This window comes from Entelurus aequoreus, linkage group LG06 (genome assembly GCF_033978785.1).
Source record: "Entelurus aequoreus isolate RoL-2023_Sb linkage group LG06, RoL_Eaeq_v1.1, whole genome shotgun sequence".
Taxonomy (NCBI): domain Eukaryota; kingdom Metazoa; phylum Chordata; class Actinopteri; order Syngnathiformes; family Syngnathidae; genus Entelurus; species Entelurus aequoreus.
The window spans coordinates 65967092-65983461 of record NC_084736.1 but is presented as its reverse complement, the minus strand read 5'-3'; the positions used below and the strand labels follow the sequence as shown (position 1 = coordinate 65983461).

General features: G+C 40.4%; 1 protein-coding gene across 3 annotated transcripts in view; it reads left to right on the top strand.

Moving 5' to 3' along the window:
• Positions 1-234: 234 nt before the first annotated feature.
• Positions 235-16370, top strand: part of LOC133652460 (NADPH oxidase activator 1-like) — a 143120-nt gene continuing 126984 nt past the window's right edge. For all 3 annotated transcript variants that reach the window (XM_062051229.1, XM_062051230.1, XM_062051231.1), the window contains exons 1-2: positions 235-338; positions 7076-7254. In XM_062051229.1, coding sequence (XP_061907213.1) covers positions 7081-7254 — 174 coding nt within the window. In that variant the 5' untranslated portion in view covers positions 235-338; positions 7076-7080. The remainder of the gene's footprint in view (positions 339-7075; positions 7255-16370) is intronic.

Genomic DNA, 16370 nt, shown 5'->3' with positions numbered 1-16370 from the left:
ACACACTTATAGAATTGTAACCTCCTTGGAGGAGGTACCAAACAATAACACTGATCAGATTGCAGATTTTCAAGATGAACAGGTCCACTGTTTTGTGCAGCTGGAGTATTTGCAATTGTCTTTGTTACGAATCACGTGGACAGGTGAATTATAGAGCCTTTTCCTCTCCAGGTGCTCTTTGAGGAATGTGGTTCAGTAACTTCCTTGTAGCTGTTGGGTGGAGATTCCGAAATGTAAACCTTTATCAGTGAATTTCCTATCTCTGTTTGGACACACAAGGACATCAGGAGGCAGCAAGGCTGTGTTTACTGCAGAAGCTAAACTTTTCACACTAGAAGGTAAAACGTCTTAATTTTGATGATTAATAATATAGTCTTAATGTGTTTAGTTTGTCAACTGATTATCAAACAGGTTGTTAAACAATGACCACATTTTACAGGCGTGGTCCTCACAGATTACCATGCTGACATGTTCATATACTGTATACACAGATTTATAACTGTTTCTATGATTTTATGTTGCAAACTGTATCACAATATCTAATCCATACTGTTACTAGGAGTCAAACTTGGCTGGTTTACATTTATAGTGATTAGTTCAAAATAATGTAAGTAGAGTATTGATTTGTGTCAAGTTTATGTGGCTTTCTGTTTGGCCCTATGTCAGTGCGCTGTTTCTTTAAAAAAATGTTGTACGCAAAGGTGAAGAGGAGAGTTAATAAGTGATTAGACACATGGTTTTCTCACAGCATGTAAAGACTGAACTATCTTGCCGAAACACTGATTCCTGTGGAAGGCAATTACTTTTTCAAGTTTTCATTACCAAAATCTGTGTGATCTTAAACAAATGGTTTTAAACCAAATTTAAGGGGGTTCTGTTCATGCCAAATCCATGTTCCCATTTATATTTTAGAAAGTCAATAATAATTTGTGTCAAAGGCTGTGCTATGATCTCACAGGACCAGTACGACACAAAAAGCCTTTGAAAGGAACCTTCACATTAATGTTGTCTCAGTAGTTGAAGGGGCCTGGCTTGAAACATAGTTGTTAGATCAAGATCAGCTTTTTAAGAGGTTTTTAGGTCACTTTTAATGGCTACATCAGCTTCATATTTAGACATGCAGGTAAAGACTGGATCCAACAAGTTACACCGGAAAAGCTAGTACTGTAGTGAATAACTAATTGTGTCCGTAAGTAAAATGTGGAACATTGAAATTTAAATTGAATCGAGTGAACTTAGCTGTACCGTCCACAAACTCATCAGTCGTCTTGTGGCATAATTGTCTGTAAAATTAATAGTGTACATGGCCTTCAGTTGAAAATTGGATCAATCGACTCCCTCCAGTGATAGAGTTGTCTCAAGCTTGTATAAATGAGGATTTGCATCAGGAAGGACATTAGGCGTAACATTTAAGCCAAACAAATCATGCAATTGACTTGCTGTGGGGCCAGAAAGGCTGCAGTTTTGGCTCCAGAGCCCGGAGGCCTCCCACCCTCCGCACCCCCTTTAAAGTTTTGTGGTTACTTTGTCGTAACGTGTATATGTGCTTATTGTGGCTATCAAGTTTTTTTCCCCTTGCCCCCAGACTGGCCCCCCAACCCTAACAGCCCAAACTGAGATCAACTATTTTTTACTCACCAACCATCTGGTGTACTGGGCGTCGTTTCCTGGCCGTACAATAATAACGGTTATGTTCATATGTGAATGAATCTGAATCAAAACAAAGACACAAGTTATACAATATTATGGTTTTAATCATTTCAATAACCCCCTTGGCCCTTTCTGAAAAAAGGGTTTGGTTCACACCAATGTTCCTGTGCAATTGTGCATTGGTCCCTTGTTCGCCGTAAACGGAAAACCAAATCCAACTTAAACTCTAAACAAAATAAACACATAAATTATTACGTAAAAATTTCAAAAAGTGGTCACAACAGATACAACAATGACGACGTCAGCCGAGACGTTTTAAGGAGGAGAAGGCGGTGCAGTGCATCAACAATCATTTTATTGTGCGTGGCTGAATACTGTCGGCCATAACTACAAGATCAGCAAGAAAAGTACTATCTTAAAAAACTGGTCACTTTCTGCTGCAGAAATTGACAGCAACCGCTTTCTCTCTTTCATTTGCATCAAAGGACCAAAAGACCCTCACGTTTGGCTCAGCCAGTAATGGCTACAAAAACAGTCGGATAACTTTTCAGTAATTTGACACATTAAACTTCTACTGAGTAATTAATAATTATATAAACAGAGTAAATATTACCAATATTACCAGGTAGCTGTATAATACCTATGTTGGATGCTTATAATGAATAATTATGAGCTTCTGATGTAGGTCAGTTACATTATCATGATGTAACGTAGTCAATGTAGTCATGTAAATTGTGGTATTAGTGGGACATTTATTAGATTTAGGCTATTGCCTAATTACAAAAAAAGTTGGATATTCAAAGATTTGTTGTTATTGTTATTTGTTTTCATAGCAATACTAAATAAAAGACACAATAATAGCTGACAACAACAAAGTAAAAAGACTATTTAGAATTTTGGACAGTTTATACTGACTTTTGAACGGTTTAGAAATATTTTTTGTCTGGGAGAGTGAAGCTCTCCACCTAGAGCTATGGTGCTGGAAGCCTATTTAGATTGTGTCAATGCTCTGCAGTGGCTGCTTGATCTGAGTTTGACTCCATAGCAAACGCTCACTCCCAGCAGTCCAATGATTTTTGGACACACCTTTTTTGTGTGTCTATGTATCCATCCATCCATTTTTTACCGCTTGTCCCTCTCTGGTTTGCGGGGCTGCTGGAGCCTATCCCAGCTGAACACACCCTGGACTAGTCGCCAGCTCATTGCAGGGCCAACACAGATAGACAGGCAACATTCACACAGTGGGGTCAATTTAGTGTTGCCAATCAACCTATCCCCAGGTGCATGTTTTTGGAGATGGGAGGAAGCCGGAGTACCCGAAGGGAACCCACGCAGTCACGGGGAGAACATGCAAACCCCACACAGAAAGACCCAAGCCCGGGGATTGAACCCAGGACCTTCTCATTGTGACGCACACGCACTAACCCCTGTCCCACCCTGCTGCAATATATATATATATATATATATATATATATATATATATATATATATATATATATATATATATATATATATATATATATATATATATATATATATATATATATACTGTATATAGAAATAAAATCCCCTAAAGAGCAGGGAATCCTGCGAAACAGGCTTGTAGGGATGAAATAGCGTCCGTGTTTTTTCCTGACCTAACGAATATTCCGCTCTAACCCAGTATTAAGCACTTTCAAACGGATAAACCACAGTAGTCTCGGCTATATATATATATATTATATATATATATATATATATATATATATATATATATATATATATATATATATATATATATATATATATATTCAGTGTTTCCCCCAGAACATTTTTTAGTTCAGGTGGTGTCGCCCGGGGAAGGGGCTGGGTGGGTGTAAGGATTAGTTTGTTTAATTTGGCCTGTCGCCACCAGACTACAGACTGTGGTGACTACAGACTGTGGCTTCGTCGCGTGAAGAAGCCTACACTTTTTGGTTGTGTTTTCCGCTCCGTATGCTGAATGGCAATATACGATATATATGAAGCCTCTTTCTTTGCGCTGTCCTCCATATCTAAACATCAGACATGGAAATGATCAGCTGGACTCTCGACGCAATTGACAAAATCTTTTTGATGAGGAAAAGAGGTTCGGGGGAGCCTGGCTGCCCTGATGGAACCATTGCTGCGGGGTACGTGAGAGATTCCTGGGATAAATGGAGATTCATGTGCCTCTCAGTCCTTTCCATCGAGGACGTGGCATCTACCTATTTGGAACCGTGATCGCGGGGCACCTGCTGATTGGGCTGGGCATTGCTCTAGTGTATCGTCAAATTCGTAAGACGATGGCAGCCACTCAAGGAGTCCAAAGGCTGTTCATCGCAATGGAAGGTTTGGGCAGGGCTGTGGGATCACAGACTGTGGCGTTTTCTGAACTGAATCGCAAGATGGATCACATCATGGAGAAGCTTGCTGAAAAGGAAAAATTGAATATGAGGGCCAGCATGGACGAATAGAACAGACAAGTCATTGTGATGTCTGCTCGCGGAAAACAAACATCCTAATCTACGATTTGACTCCCTCGAATGGCCTTGACGCTGTGAACAACAGGAACAGGCTGTTCTGAAAACACCCCCGAGGACACCTCAATGATAGACGCTTTTGACCTCCCTCCCTCCTCAATGACACCTGGAGTCGAACTTTAGCTTGCATGCAGAACGGCCCCAGCCTATGAACATTACATCATCACACCCAAGACAATGGGCACATACACACACCCCCCTCCCCCACCCCTCGCCTTCACCACCGCTTGTTTAACCTCGGGGTGATGGACGGCTGGCAGCGCTTCATAGCAGCAGTCGCCCTCCCGGGCCCCAACTCCCGCCCTTCTGTTGCGAGTTGTCGTGATTAAATGTAACATGTTTATGTGTGGCATGGAGGTTTTTTCCCACTCCAGACTAGGCCCTCTTAGGAGCCCAGTCTAGATTGTATTTTTTTACTCATCTTCTTCCCCAGCGTTTTACCTTTTTCTTATCTTTTACGGGGCGCCTTTGGCGACCCATCAGCGTTCCTGTTCTGTAACCCTGTACACTGTTTGTTTGTCTAATCTTGAACGGGTTTGTGCTGAAAACATAGTTTTGTTGTACTTGTGCAATGACAATAAAGTCCTATCCTATATATCTCGATATTTTTTACGTAACGTAAAAACAAAAAACAAAACACAAAACAGTCCTAGTTACCTAGTTACTTAGTCACTATTTTGACTTAGTAAATATTGGCTTACTAAGACAAAATAATGACTTAGTCATTATTTTGACTTAGTAAATATTGGCTTACTAAGACAAAATAATGACTAAGTGAAGTGAAGTGAATTATATTTATATAGCACTTTTTCTCTGGTGACTTAAAGCGCTTTACATTAAGTTACATTTAAACCAGTGTGGGTGGCACTGGGAGCAGCTGGGTAAAGTGTCTTGCCCAAGGACACAACGGCAGTGACTAGGATGGCAGAAGCGGGGATCGAACCTGTAACCCTCAAATTGCTGGCACGGCCGCTCTACCAACCGAGCTATACCACCCCAAGTCAAATTAATGACTTACTGTAAATAAGCGTTTGCAATAAGCGTTTGAAAAAAATAGTTAAAAGTGGGGCCACCTGCTGACATATGCTCAACTCATCATGCTTAATTTATTACAGCATTTGGGAAGCCTGTAGTTGATTTTTATTATGTAAATGTTAGTAGGGACCTTGCCATTCAAAAACTAAGCTGCTCCATTACTAATGATTACTGTAACTATAGCTGAAAAAATAGTACAATAGCAATAGGAGAGACTATTCATCCCTGAACACTATGGAGTTCATGTAGGCTTTATGATGCAGTTACATTATTATATCAACTATCAGAGACAGAAAATCTTCATTTAACATAATGTCCTTTTTTGCTGCTTCAACACAGAAAAAGGTAAAGTGAAATAACTTAGTTGTTAACTGTAGGTCAATAATGCTTGTCTTTCTCTCAGACAGACAGGGCTTTGCTGTCCGTAACACACACATGCATGCACGCATGCACACACTGCAAAATGAGCTAACGTTATGCTAAAAGATAATTAGCTTTCACCTCAAGGACTGCGCTGCCGCTTATATTTCTAGAACGTCAACTGGCTCATAGTGATGTTACTAGTAGTTGACTGGGAGGTGTTTATTATAATTTGGGGAGTGTCCGCTGCATTATGCTCACCTGCTAAACACCTTTCTGCTAACTCGCACCGTCTCTCCTCTCTGCCTGCCTCTGCCGTGAGCACTGACTCCATGCCAGAAGCTGGACTGGACCAAAAAAAAAAAAGTTGTATTTTTTATTTTTTTTAAGACTTTAGTTTAGGCGGTGGCTCTTTGTTGTTAAGGCGACTGCCTTAACAACAAGCACTGCGGGAAACCCTGTGTATATATATATATATATATATATATATATATATATATATATATATATATACATATATATATATATATATATATATATATATATATATATATATATATATATCCATCCATCCATCCATTTTCTACTGCGCTGGAGCCTATCTCAGCTACAATCGGGCGGAAGGCGGGGTACACCCTGGACAATATACTATATATATATATATATATATATATATATATATATATATATATATATATATATATATATATATATATATATATATATATATATATATATATATATATATATATATATATATATATATATATATATATATATATATATATATATATGTCCCCATTCCCTCCTGGCCCCTTTTGAATATCTCCCGAATTCTGAGGTCTCAGGGTTGTCAAGTATGTTTATTAGGTGATATATTTTGAATATATATAGTTCCCTTTTCTCATATTTAAATTCATTTTTTAAATTATAATTAATTTGAGGTAGAAATTAAATGCTAAATCAAAATTTTGAATCCAAAAGTTCAATCTAAATTCAAATGTTAACATTTAGATTTATATTTAGATTCAACATTTAGATTTACTTTTTATTTTTTACCTCAAAAGTGAAGAAAATTAAATCAAGGTGAGAAATGGAGGTAAATATGAGAAAAGTAATCTAATTGTTGGGAAAGTGAGTTAAATGTTTCACATATGTCAGCCAGAAAAGTGTGATTTGATTTTTGCATTCGACACTCCAAACAACTTTGGGTTCATTGTCTTGCCCAGGGATACTTTTGATATAGTCATAAGAAGTACTAAAGAACAAACCACACAACCATTAGTTTGGGGGACGAGTCATCTATCAAGACACCCCTATGCCCTTGACAAATAATTGAAGTCACTCACTATGCTGATGGGTTGTGAGTTATGTGCCTGTTGTACATTTCTGAGAGGTGGGCAAAGGGGCACCAATGAGCTTACTTAATAATTAAAAATTGGAGGACTATATGAATTAATTATAATATATATTTTTTTTGCTCTCAACAGTCATCATGCTTTACACAGATTTACTGCAGCTTTGGAATGAGTCAGTGCAGGCAATGGATAGCAAGGACTGGCAAGGAGCTCTGGCAAAGATGGACCAGATTACAGAACCTACATCTTGGACACTCTTCAATGCTGCCTCAGCACACATCTGTATGGGACATCTGGATTCTGCCCTCAAGGTTTGCATGCTTTGGGTTACAAGGGATTGTAAGTGGAAACCCAAAACACATTTTTTTATGTGTTCAGTTTAATTTTGCTACTGACATAAATGGTATGGGGCTTTTCAGAGGGCAGACGTAATATCTTTATTGCTATACTTGTGTGCACTGACTACTACAAAGTCCCCTTGTTACCATTTTCAGTAAATGTATTTATCAGGAATGACCAGGGATTGAAGCATTGATGCCATGTAAATTAACAGATGATATTGGGTATGTGCAAGTGGTAAAATACAAAGTCAGTAATAAACAACATCCATCCATCCATCCATTTTCTACCGCTTATTCCCTTCGGGGTTGCGGGGGGCGCTGGAGCCTATCTCAGCTACATATGACCCTCAAAACAAGTGAGCCTGAAATTTTCAAAATAAACAAAATACAAAAAAAATTACTGCAGCACTAATGTTTCATGGCCAATTGTCTGGACGAGCCTGTCCACGGTGTCAAGGACACCTAAAAAGCCGCCCTGTTGCCATCATGACGGTTAGGTAAGAATAGAAGGGAGGAGACTTTTTCTCCTACACGTGTTAGTTTGATCTATAATAAAGCTCACAGAGTCCTTGTTAATTTTCATTTTAGATTTATTTTACACTGTGATTAATTGAAAAAGCACATTTCGAAAAGGAGACAATCTCAGCAAAACAAACCAAGCACTCCATCAGCAAGAAGAAGTCTGGTCGCTCTCATTCTCTGTACCTCTCATGTAGTCCGAAGCAAGTATTGATCAGCAAGGGTTCATTTGTGATCGCCCAACCTCGAAGGTCCTTATCTTTATACCATTTGGCTCTGTCTTGTAGCACTTCCTCAGACTGTCATGGTATCTCCAGTGTGCTATTCGTTGATCTTTGTATGTTCTGGTTGGCTTGTGTATTGGCTCAACCTTCCTGCCAACCATGAGTCTGTAACTCTGACCCAAAGTTTACCATGAGGCTATTTTCATTTCAAAGGATTTAGTCTGACACAAAGAATCATGTGGCCCCTGTTAAAGGAATGATGAGGGCTCCAGGGAGGACACTTAACAAACGTTATTCATATATCATCTATAATGTCTCAATATCTAGTAATACTACATACATGCACAATACACATACACCCATAATCACATACTTGCCAACCGTCTCGGATTTTCCGGGAGACTCCCGAAATTCAGCGCCTCTTCCGAAAACCTCCCGGGACAAATTTTCTCCCGAAAATCTCCCGAAATTCAGGCGGAGCTGGAAGCCACGCCCCCTCCAGCTCCATGCGGACCTGAGTGAGGACAGCCTGTTTTCATGTCCGCTTTCCCACAATATAAACAGCGTGCCTGCCCAATCACGTTATAACTGTAGAATGACCGAGGGCTAGTTCTTGGTTTCTTATGTGGGTTTATTGTTAGGCAGTTCCATTAACGTCCTCCCAGCGTGGTAACAACACACAACAACAGCAGTCACGTTTTGGTCTACCGTAAAGCAGTTCATCTGCCGTAAACAGCAATGTTGTGACACTCTTAAACAGGACAATATACTGCCATCTACTGTACATGCATATGTGACAATAACATCTACGGCTTTTAGAGAGTGCACAACTGCGCACACAACAAGGAGACGAAGCAGAAGAACGAGGAAGATACAGCTGTGGGGACGCCGACGATGAGTAAGATTAAGAAATACGCTTGTAAGTTCCAAGCCGCAGCTGCGATTGGACCTGGATAGCCTCCTGCAAGATGTAGTGGAGTACGAAGTGCTTGGCAGTGAAGATCTTCCTCAGGAAGCAAAGATTGACCGGTTTTGGGCCATGCTAGGGAGAGATGGAAGATTCCAGACTCTAGTGCATTTGATGAAAGCACTTTTGTGCGTGCCACACAGCAATGCATCATCAGAGATGGTGTTCAGCATGGTTAATAAAATAGTGACAGAGAATAGAACAAGGATGGACAATTCAACCCTTAACTCAACAATGAGTAGATGAGTGTTATGTGTAAGTTAATGAACACTGAAATTCAAGTATTTCTTTTACTTATATATATATATATATATATATATATATATATATATATATATATATATATATATATATATATATATATATATATATATATATATATATATATATATATAATAAAATTAATATATATATATATAGCTAGAATTCACTGAAAGTCAAGTATTTCTTTTACTTACTATATATATATATATATATATATATATATATATATATATATATATATATATATATATATATATATATATATATATATATATATATATATATATATATATATATATATATATATATATATATATATATATATGAAATACTTGACATGGTGAATTCTAGCTGTAAATATACTCCTCCCCTCTTAACCACGCCCCCAACCACACCCCCGCCCTCCGCCCCACCCCGACCACGCCACTCACCCCCCCCCTCCCGAAATCGGAGGTCTCAAGGTTGGCAAGTATGCATAATCATATTACACATGTATGTATACATGTATACACAAATGTATGTGTTTATATGTATACATCCACATGCACACACTATATATACAACCATAACTGCATTCTACTATATATATTATATTTAACATTGCTAATCTAACTACAAAACCCAAAACCAGAAAAGTTGGCATGTTGTGTAATTCGTAAATAAAAACAGAATACAATGATTGGCAAATCCTTTTCAACTTATATTCAATTGAATAGACTGCAAAGACAAGATATTTAATGTTCGAACTGAGAAACTTATTTTTTTTTTTTGCAAAAAATCATTAACTTAACAGCAACGCATTGCAAAAAAATTGTCACACGGGCATTTTTACCACTGTGTTACATGGCCTTTCCTTTTAATAACACTCAGTTAACGTTTGGGAACTGAGGAGACCATTTTTGAAGCTTTTCAGGTGGAATTCTTTTCCATTTAAGTCTCATCTTAAAACTCATTTGTATACTCTAGCCTTTAAATAGACCCCCTTTTTAGACCAGTTTATCTGCCGTTTCTTTTCTTTTCTCCTCTGCCCCCTCTCCCTTATGGAAGTGCTGGCTGTCCAGAGTCGGGACCCGGGGTGGATAGCTCGCCTGTGCATCGGTTGGGGACATCTCTGCGCCGCTGACCCGTCTCCGCTTGGGATGGTCTCCTGCTGGCTCCACTATGGACTGGACTCTCACTATTATGTTAGATCCACTATGGACTAGACTTTCACAACATTATGTCAGACCCACTCGACGTCCATTGCACCCGGTCTCCCCTAGAGGGGGTGGGGGGGTTACCCACATTTGCGGTCCTCTCCAAGGTTTCTCATAGTCATTTTCATCGACGTCCCACTGGGTTGTGAGTTTTTCTTTGCCCTTATGTGGGCGCTGAACCGCGGATGTCGTTGTGGCTTGTGCAGCCCTTTGAGACACTTGTGATTTAGGGCTATATAAATAAATATTGACTGATTGATTGATTGATTGACATTCTTGCTTGATGTGCAGCTTAAGTTGTTCAACAGTCCGGGTCTGTTGTCGTATTTTTTGCTTCATAATGCGCCACACATTTTCAATGGGAGACAGGTCTGAACTACAGGCAGGCCAGTCTAGTACCCGCACTCTTTTACTACGAAGCCACGCTGTTTTAACATGTGGCTTGGCATTGTCTTGCTGAAATAAGCAGGGGCGTCCATGATAATGTTGCTTCGATGGCAACATATGTTGCTCCAAAACCTGTATGTACCTTTCAGCAATAATGGTGGCTTCACAGATGTGTAAGTTACCCATGCTTTGGGCACTAATACACTCCTGTACCATCACAGATGCTGGCTTTTGAACTTTGCGCCTATAACAATCCGGATGGTTCTTTTCCTTTTTGTTCCGGAGGACACGACGTCCATAGTTTCCAAAAATAATTTGAAATGTGGACTCGGCAGACCACAGAACACGTTTCCACTTTGCATCAGTCCATCTTAGATGAGCTCAGGCCCAGCGAAGCCGGTGGTGTTTCTGGGTGTTGTTGATAAATGTATTTCGCTTTGCATAGTAGAGTCTTAACTTGCACTTGCAGATGTAGTGACAAACTGTAGTTACTGACAGTGGTTTTCTGAAGTGTTCTTGAGCCCATGTAATGATATCCTTTACACATTGATGTCGCTTTTTGATGCAGTACCGCCTGAGGGATCAAAGGTCCGTAATATCATCGCTTACATGCGGTGATTTCTCCAGATTCCCTGAACATTTTGATGATATTACGGACCATAAATGGTGAAATCCCTAAATTCCTTGCAATAGCTCGTTGAGAAATGTTGTTCTTAAACTGTTCGACAATTTGCTCATGCATTTGTTCACAAAGTGGTGACCCTTGCCCCATCCTTGTTTGTGAATGACTGAGCATTTAATGGAAACAGCTTTTATACCCAATCATGGCACTCACCTGTTCCCAATTAGCCTGTTCACCTGTGGGATGTTCCAGATAAGTGTTTGATGAACATTCCTCAGCTTTCTCAGTCTTTTTTGCCACGTGTGCCAGCTTTTTTGAAACATGTTGCAGGCATCAAATTCCAAATGAGCTAATATTTGCAAAATACTACGTTTTCCAGTTCGAACATTAAGTATCTTGTCTTTGCAGTCTATTCAATTGAATACAGGTTGAAAAGGTTTTGCAAATTATTGTATTTTGTTTTTATTTATGATTTACACAACGTGCCAACTTCACTGGTTTTGGGGTTTGTACATACACTTACATGCACAATAGACATACACCCATCATCATATTACATATGTATGTATACATTTTAAACACAATTGTATGTGTTTATATGTATACATCCACATGCACACACTATATATACAACCATAACTGCATTCTACTATTTATATTATATTTAACATTGCTAATCTAACTAATTAATTATTTTGGTCCCTAATTTCACACTACCTGAGTAGTGTAAACAATAACTAAACCCTTCCTAATGGGTTTACTTTGGTATGAAGGCAAACCCTCACTGGCAGATAACTTTATTATGAGGTGAATGTTATTTTGTGAATAAAAATCCTTCATGGTTCCGCTGTCCCGGTGACCGCAGTTCTGGCACCTCTGTGAACCCAGAAGACCTTAGAACACTAATACACATCAAATCAGTGGCAGATGGAGCTCTTGGCAAATAAATGAGTATTAATTCTGCTTTTCAGCTGAGTCCTGAAACATCTTAGGCCCAATTTCCAACAAACGACGTGCACATGGAATGATACAGCAACCAACAAATGAGAATACAAGCATAGTTATGCCCATAGATATGATTGTAGCCCTTCAGGAGCCAAATATTTTTTCTCTCCATGCTAAAATTGTGTCATTTATGCCAGAGTTTTCAGCCAGTTAATCAGCTAGAGCAGTGGTTCTCAAATGGGGGTACGCGTACCCCTGGGGGTACTTGAAGGTATGCCAAGGGGTACGTGAGATTTTTTTAAAATATTCTAAAAATAGCAACAATTCAAAAATCCTTTATAAATATATTTATTGAATACTACTTCAACAAAATATGAATGTAAGTTCATAATCTCAGTGAAGCACAAGCTCAGGTTTCTCACTAAAATGTCTGTCAAAAAGAACTGTGAAAAGAAATGCAACAATGCAATATTCAGTGTTGACAGATAGATTTTTTGTGGACATGTTCCATAAATATTGATGTTAAAGATTTATTTTTTTTGTGAAGAAATGTTTAGAATTAAGTTCATGAATCCAAATGGATATCTATTACAATCCCCAAAGAGGACACTTTAAGTTGATGATTACTTCTATGTGTAGAAATCTTTATTTATAATTGAATCACTTGTTTGTTTTTAAACAAGTTTTTAGTTATTTTTATATCTTTTTTTCCAAATAGTTCAAGAAAGACTGCTACAAATGAGCAATATTTTGCACTGCTATACAATTTAATAAATCAGAAACTGATGACATAGTGCTGTATATTACTTCTTTATCTCTTTTTTTTTTGGGGCGGTATAGCTCGGTTGGTAGAGTGGCCGTGCCAGCAACTTAAGGGTTCCAGGTTCGATCCCCGCTTCCGCCATCCTAGTCACTGCCGTTGTGTCCTTGGGCAAGACACATTACCCACCTGCTCCCAGTGCCACCCACACTGGTTTAAATGTAACTTAGATATTGGGTTTCACTATGTAAAGCGCTTTGAGTCACTAGAGAAAAGCGCTATATAAATATAATTCACTTCACTTCACTTTTTTTCAACCAAAAATGCTTTGCTCTGATTAGGGGGTACTTGAATTAAAAAAATGTTCACAGGGGGTACATCACTGAAAAAAGGTTGAGAACCACTGAGCTAGAGTGTTAAGGCCCTGTAGTGCTCCGTTACAGAGCCATCAGGTGCAGTATTATTAGGGATGAACAAGATGAGCCAAACATTTTACAGACCCCACCATCCTTGGACAATAGCATGTCTAATGCCATCCTATTTTGCCATGCCATAGTGGAAGTTGCAACCAACTGTTCAGCAAGGCCTTTAACGGCATCGCGTGTATAATTAACAAAGCGTTGTTGGTTGTTCGTAGATACATTTAATTCAATCATAATTGTCCTTATGTGGGCTCTTTACCGAGGATGTTGTTGTGGCTTGTGCAGCCCTTAGAGACACTTGTGATTTAGGGCTATATAAATAAACATTAATTGATTGATTGAATCAACATTCTTGTTGGTTGTCACCCACCAGAAGAAGACAGATTCAAAGCCAGAAGCTACCTGATTACGTGCTTTAAATTTTTCAGGACACCTCTAAGTACCCCAATAGCATCAATGTAGACCTGACTATCAAAAGACCCTCCTTGAATGTCCCTTATGGGCCTATGAAGCTGAGAAATTTGAGTTTGTAACTCCGAGAATTGAGTGGTTGAAGTGAGCGGGATGACTAGAAATGGCATTACTAATTCGATGGGCTTCCCAACTTTGGGGCAGAATCTGTTTGAGGTGTCATACCACCACACCAACACCAGATGCCCATCCTCGGGACTATCTATGCATTATTGGAAGAAGCATTTATTGGAATGATTTGTGCATGTTCTTATCACACCTAACTGCACTGGATTCTGGGATCTAAATTTAGCAAAGCAAGTGAAGTTCCCATCAAGTGATGTAAAAAAAGGAGGTGTTGTCTTAGGAGACACAGGATAGCTCGAAAATAAAGAATCACAATCAGTTGATGCAAAGTTTACACTTCCAACAAACTTTGAAATTAGTTAAGGGGGTTTGTTCCTGGTTTGTTCCCTAAAATGGGACAGGGCACTGAACAAGCTATGCAGTTAGTTTTATAAAACCCAAAACCAGTGAAGTTGGCACGTTGTGTAATTCGTAAATAAAAACAGAATACAATGATTTGAAAATCCCTTTCAACTTATATTCAATTGAATAGACTGCAAAGACAATATATTTAATGTTTGAAATGAGAAACATATTATTTTTTTTGCAAATAATCATTAACTTAGAATGTAATGGCAGCATCACTGTTATGTACAGAGAAGGGAAGGAGGCGACAACCAGGGCACAACTGCAGTTCACAAGGTTTATTTAAACCTTTGATGATTACGTGGCGTGTGTATGCTACTCTAAGTGAATGAGTGTAGACTATGGGTAATATTAATAGTGTAAATGTTACCAGGGGTTGTTTTCTGTGAGTGTTGGTTGTATCCTTCGTCGAATCCAGAGGGGCAAGACGAAGAGGCAGTTCGTGAACAGGCAAGAGGTCGAGGGCAGGAGCGAGGCAGCGTGGTCTGGGTCCGAGCAGGGAGGTCGTGGATCGAGGAAGGCAGTCAGGAATCCGGATGGATGTCAAGAGGCAAGGTACGATCACGGAAGACAGGGGAGTCACTGCGGAAGACACAAGGGACATGAACAAGGGAGACACGGAGAGAGCAAAGCACAGCGTAGGGAATGCCAGACGTGATGCTTACTGGGAAGATTAGCGACGTTCTGGCAAAGGTTCCTCGGGTCCGCTGATCTTTATGCCGCTCCCCCTCGTCAAGCCCAGGTGCGCAGATCAGTGATTGTCTGCAGGCTTGTTGCTGTGTGGGCGTGTTGCGCTCAGCAAGAGCAGGGGCGTGTCTGAGCGCGCTGCCAGTGGAGGTGCCTGCAGCTCCAGCTGCAGAGGAAACGGGGGTTCGACTCCGCGTCATGACAGTACCCCCCATCCCCTTATGCGAGGCCCCCGAAGAGCGCCGGGGAGCATCACGATTGGCACGGTAGAAATCCTCCAGAAGAGAGGGATCGGCAGGATAGGAGGCAGGAACCCAAGATCTGTCTTCTGGCCCATATCCCTCCCAGTCGACCAGATAAACGAGCCCCCTACCTTGTCGACGGACCCTGAGGATTTCCTTGACCGTCCAAACCTGAGCTCCGTTCGGCAAGAACCTCGAGGGTGGGGGGCAGGGGCAGGAGGGGACAGAGCGCTCTTTGCTACCGGTTTAATCTGGGACACATGGACCACTGTGTGCCGCTTGACCGAGGGTGGAAGAGCCAATTTGACAGATACAGGATTTATGATGGACAAGATGGCAAAAGGACCAACGTGACGTGGTGCCAATTTTCTAGATGGTACCTGGAGGCTGAGGTCCTTCGTGAGTAGCATAACTTGTTGTCCTGGCCGATAGGACGGGGCTGGAATGCGATGACGGTTGGCGTTGCGGCACATCCTCTCGGAGGCCCTCTCTAAGACCGCACGAGCGGCTCTCCACACCCTCTGACACCGCCTAATATGAGCCCTAGTCGAGGCTACAGCGATTTCCAGTTCCTGTTGGGGAAACAAGGGGGGTTGATAACCCAACGAGCACTCAAATGGGAACATTTGAGTGCTTCAAGGAGTTATAGGAAAACTCCACCCAAGGCAAAAACTTGCTCCAGGACGTGGGTTGACGACTGGCGACACAGCGTAGCATGGTCTCCAAGCTTTGGTTTCGCCCTCTCAGCCTGCCTGTTGCTCTGGGGATGGTATCCCGATGTGAGGCTGACCGAGGCCCCGATTCCCTTGCAGAAGGCTCTCCATATTTGTGACGTAAACTGAGGCCCTCGGTCAGATACGATGTCCACCGGGATACCATGTTGCTTGACGACGTGTAGTGTGAGAAGAT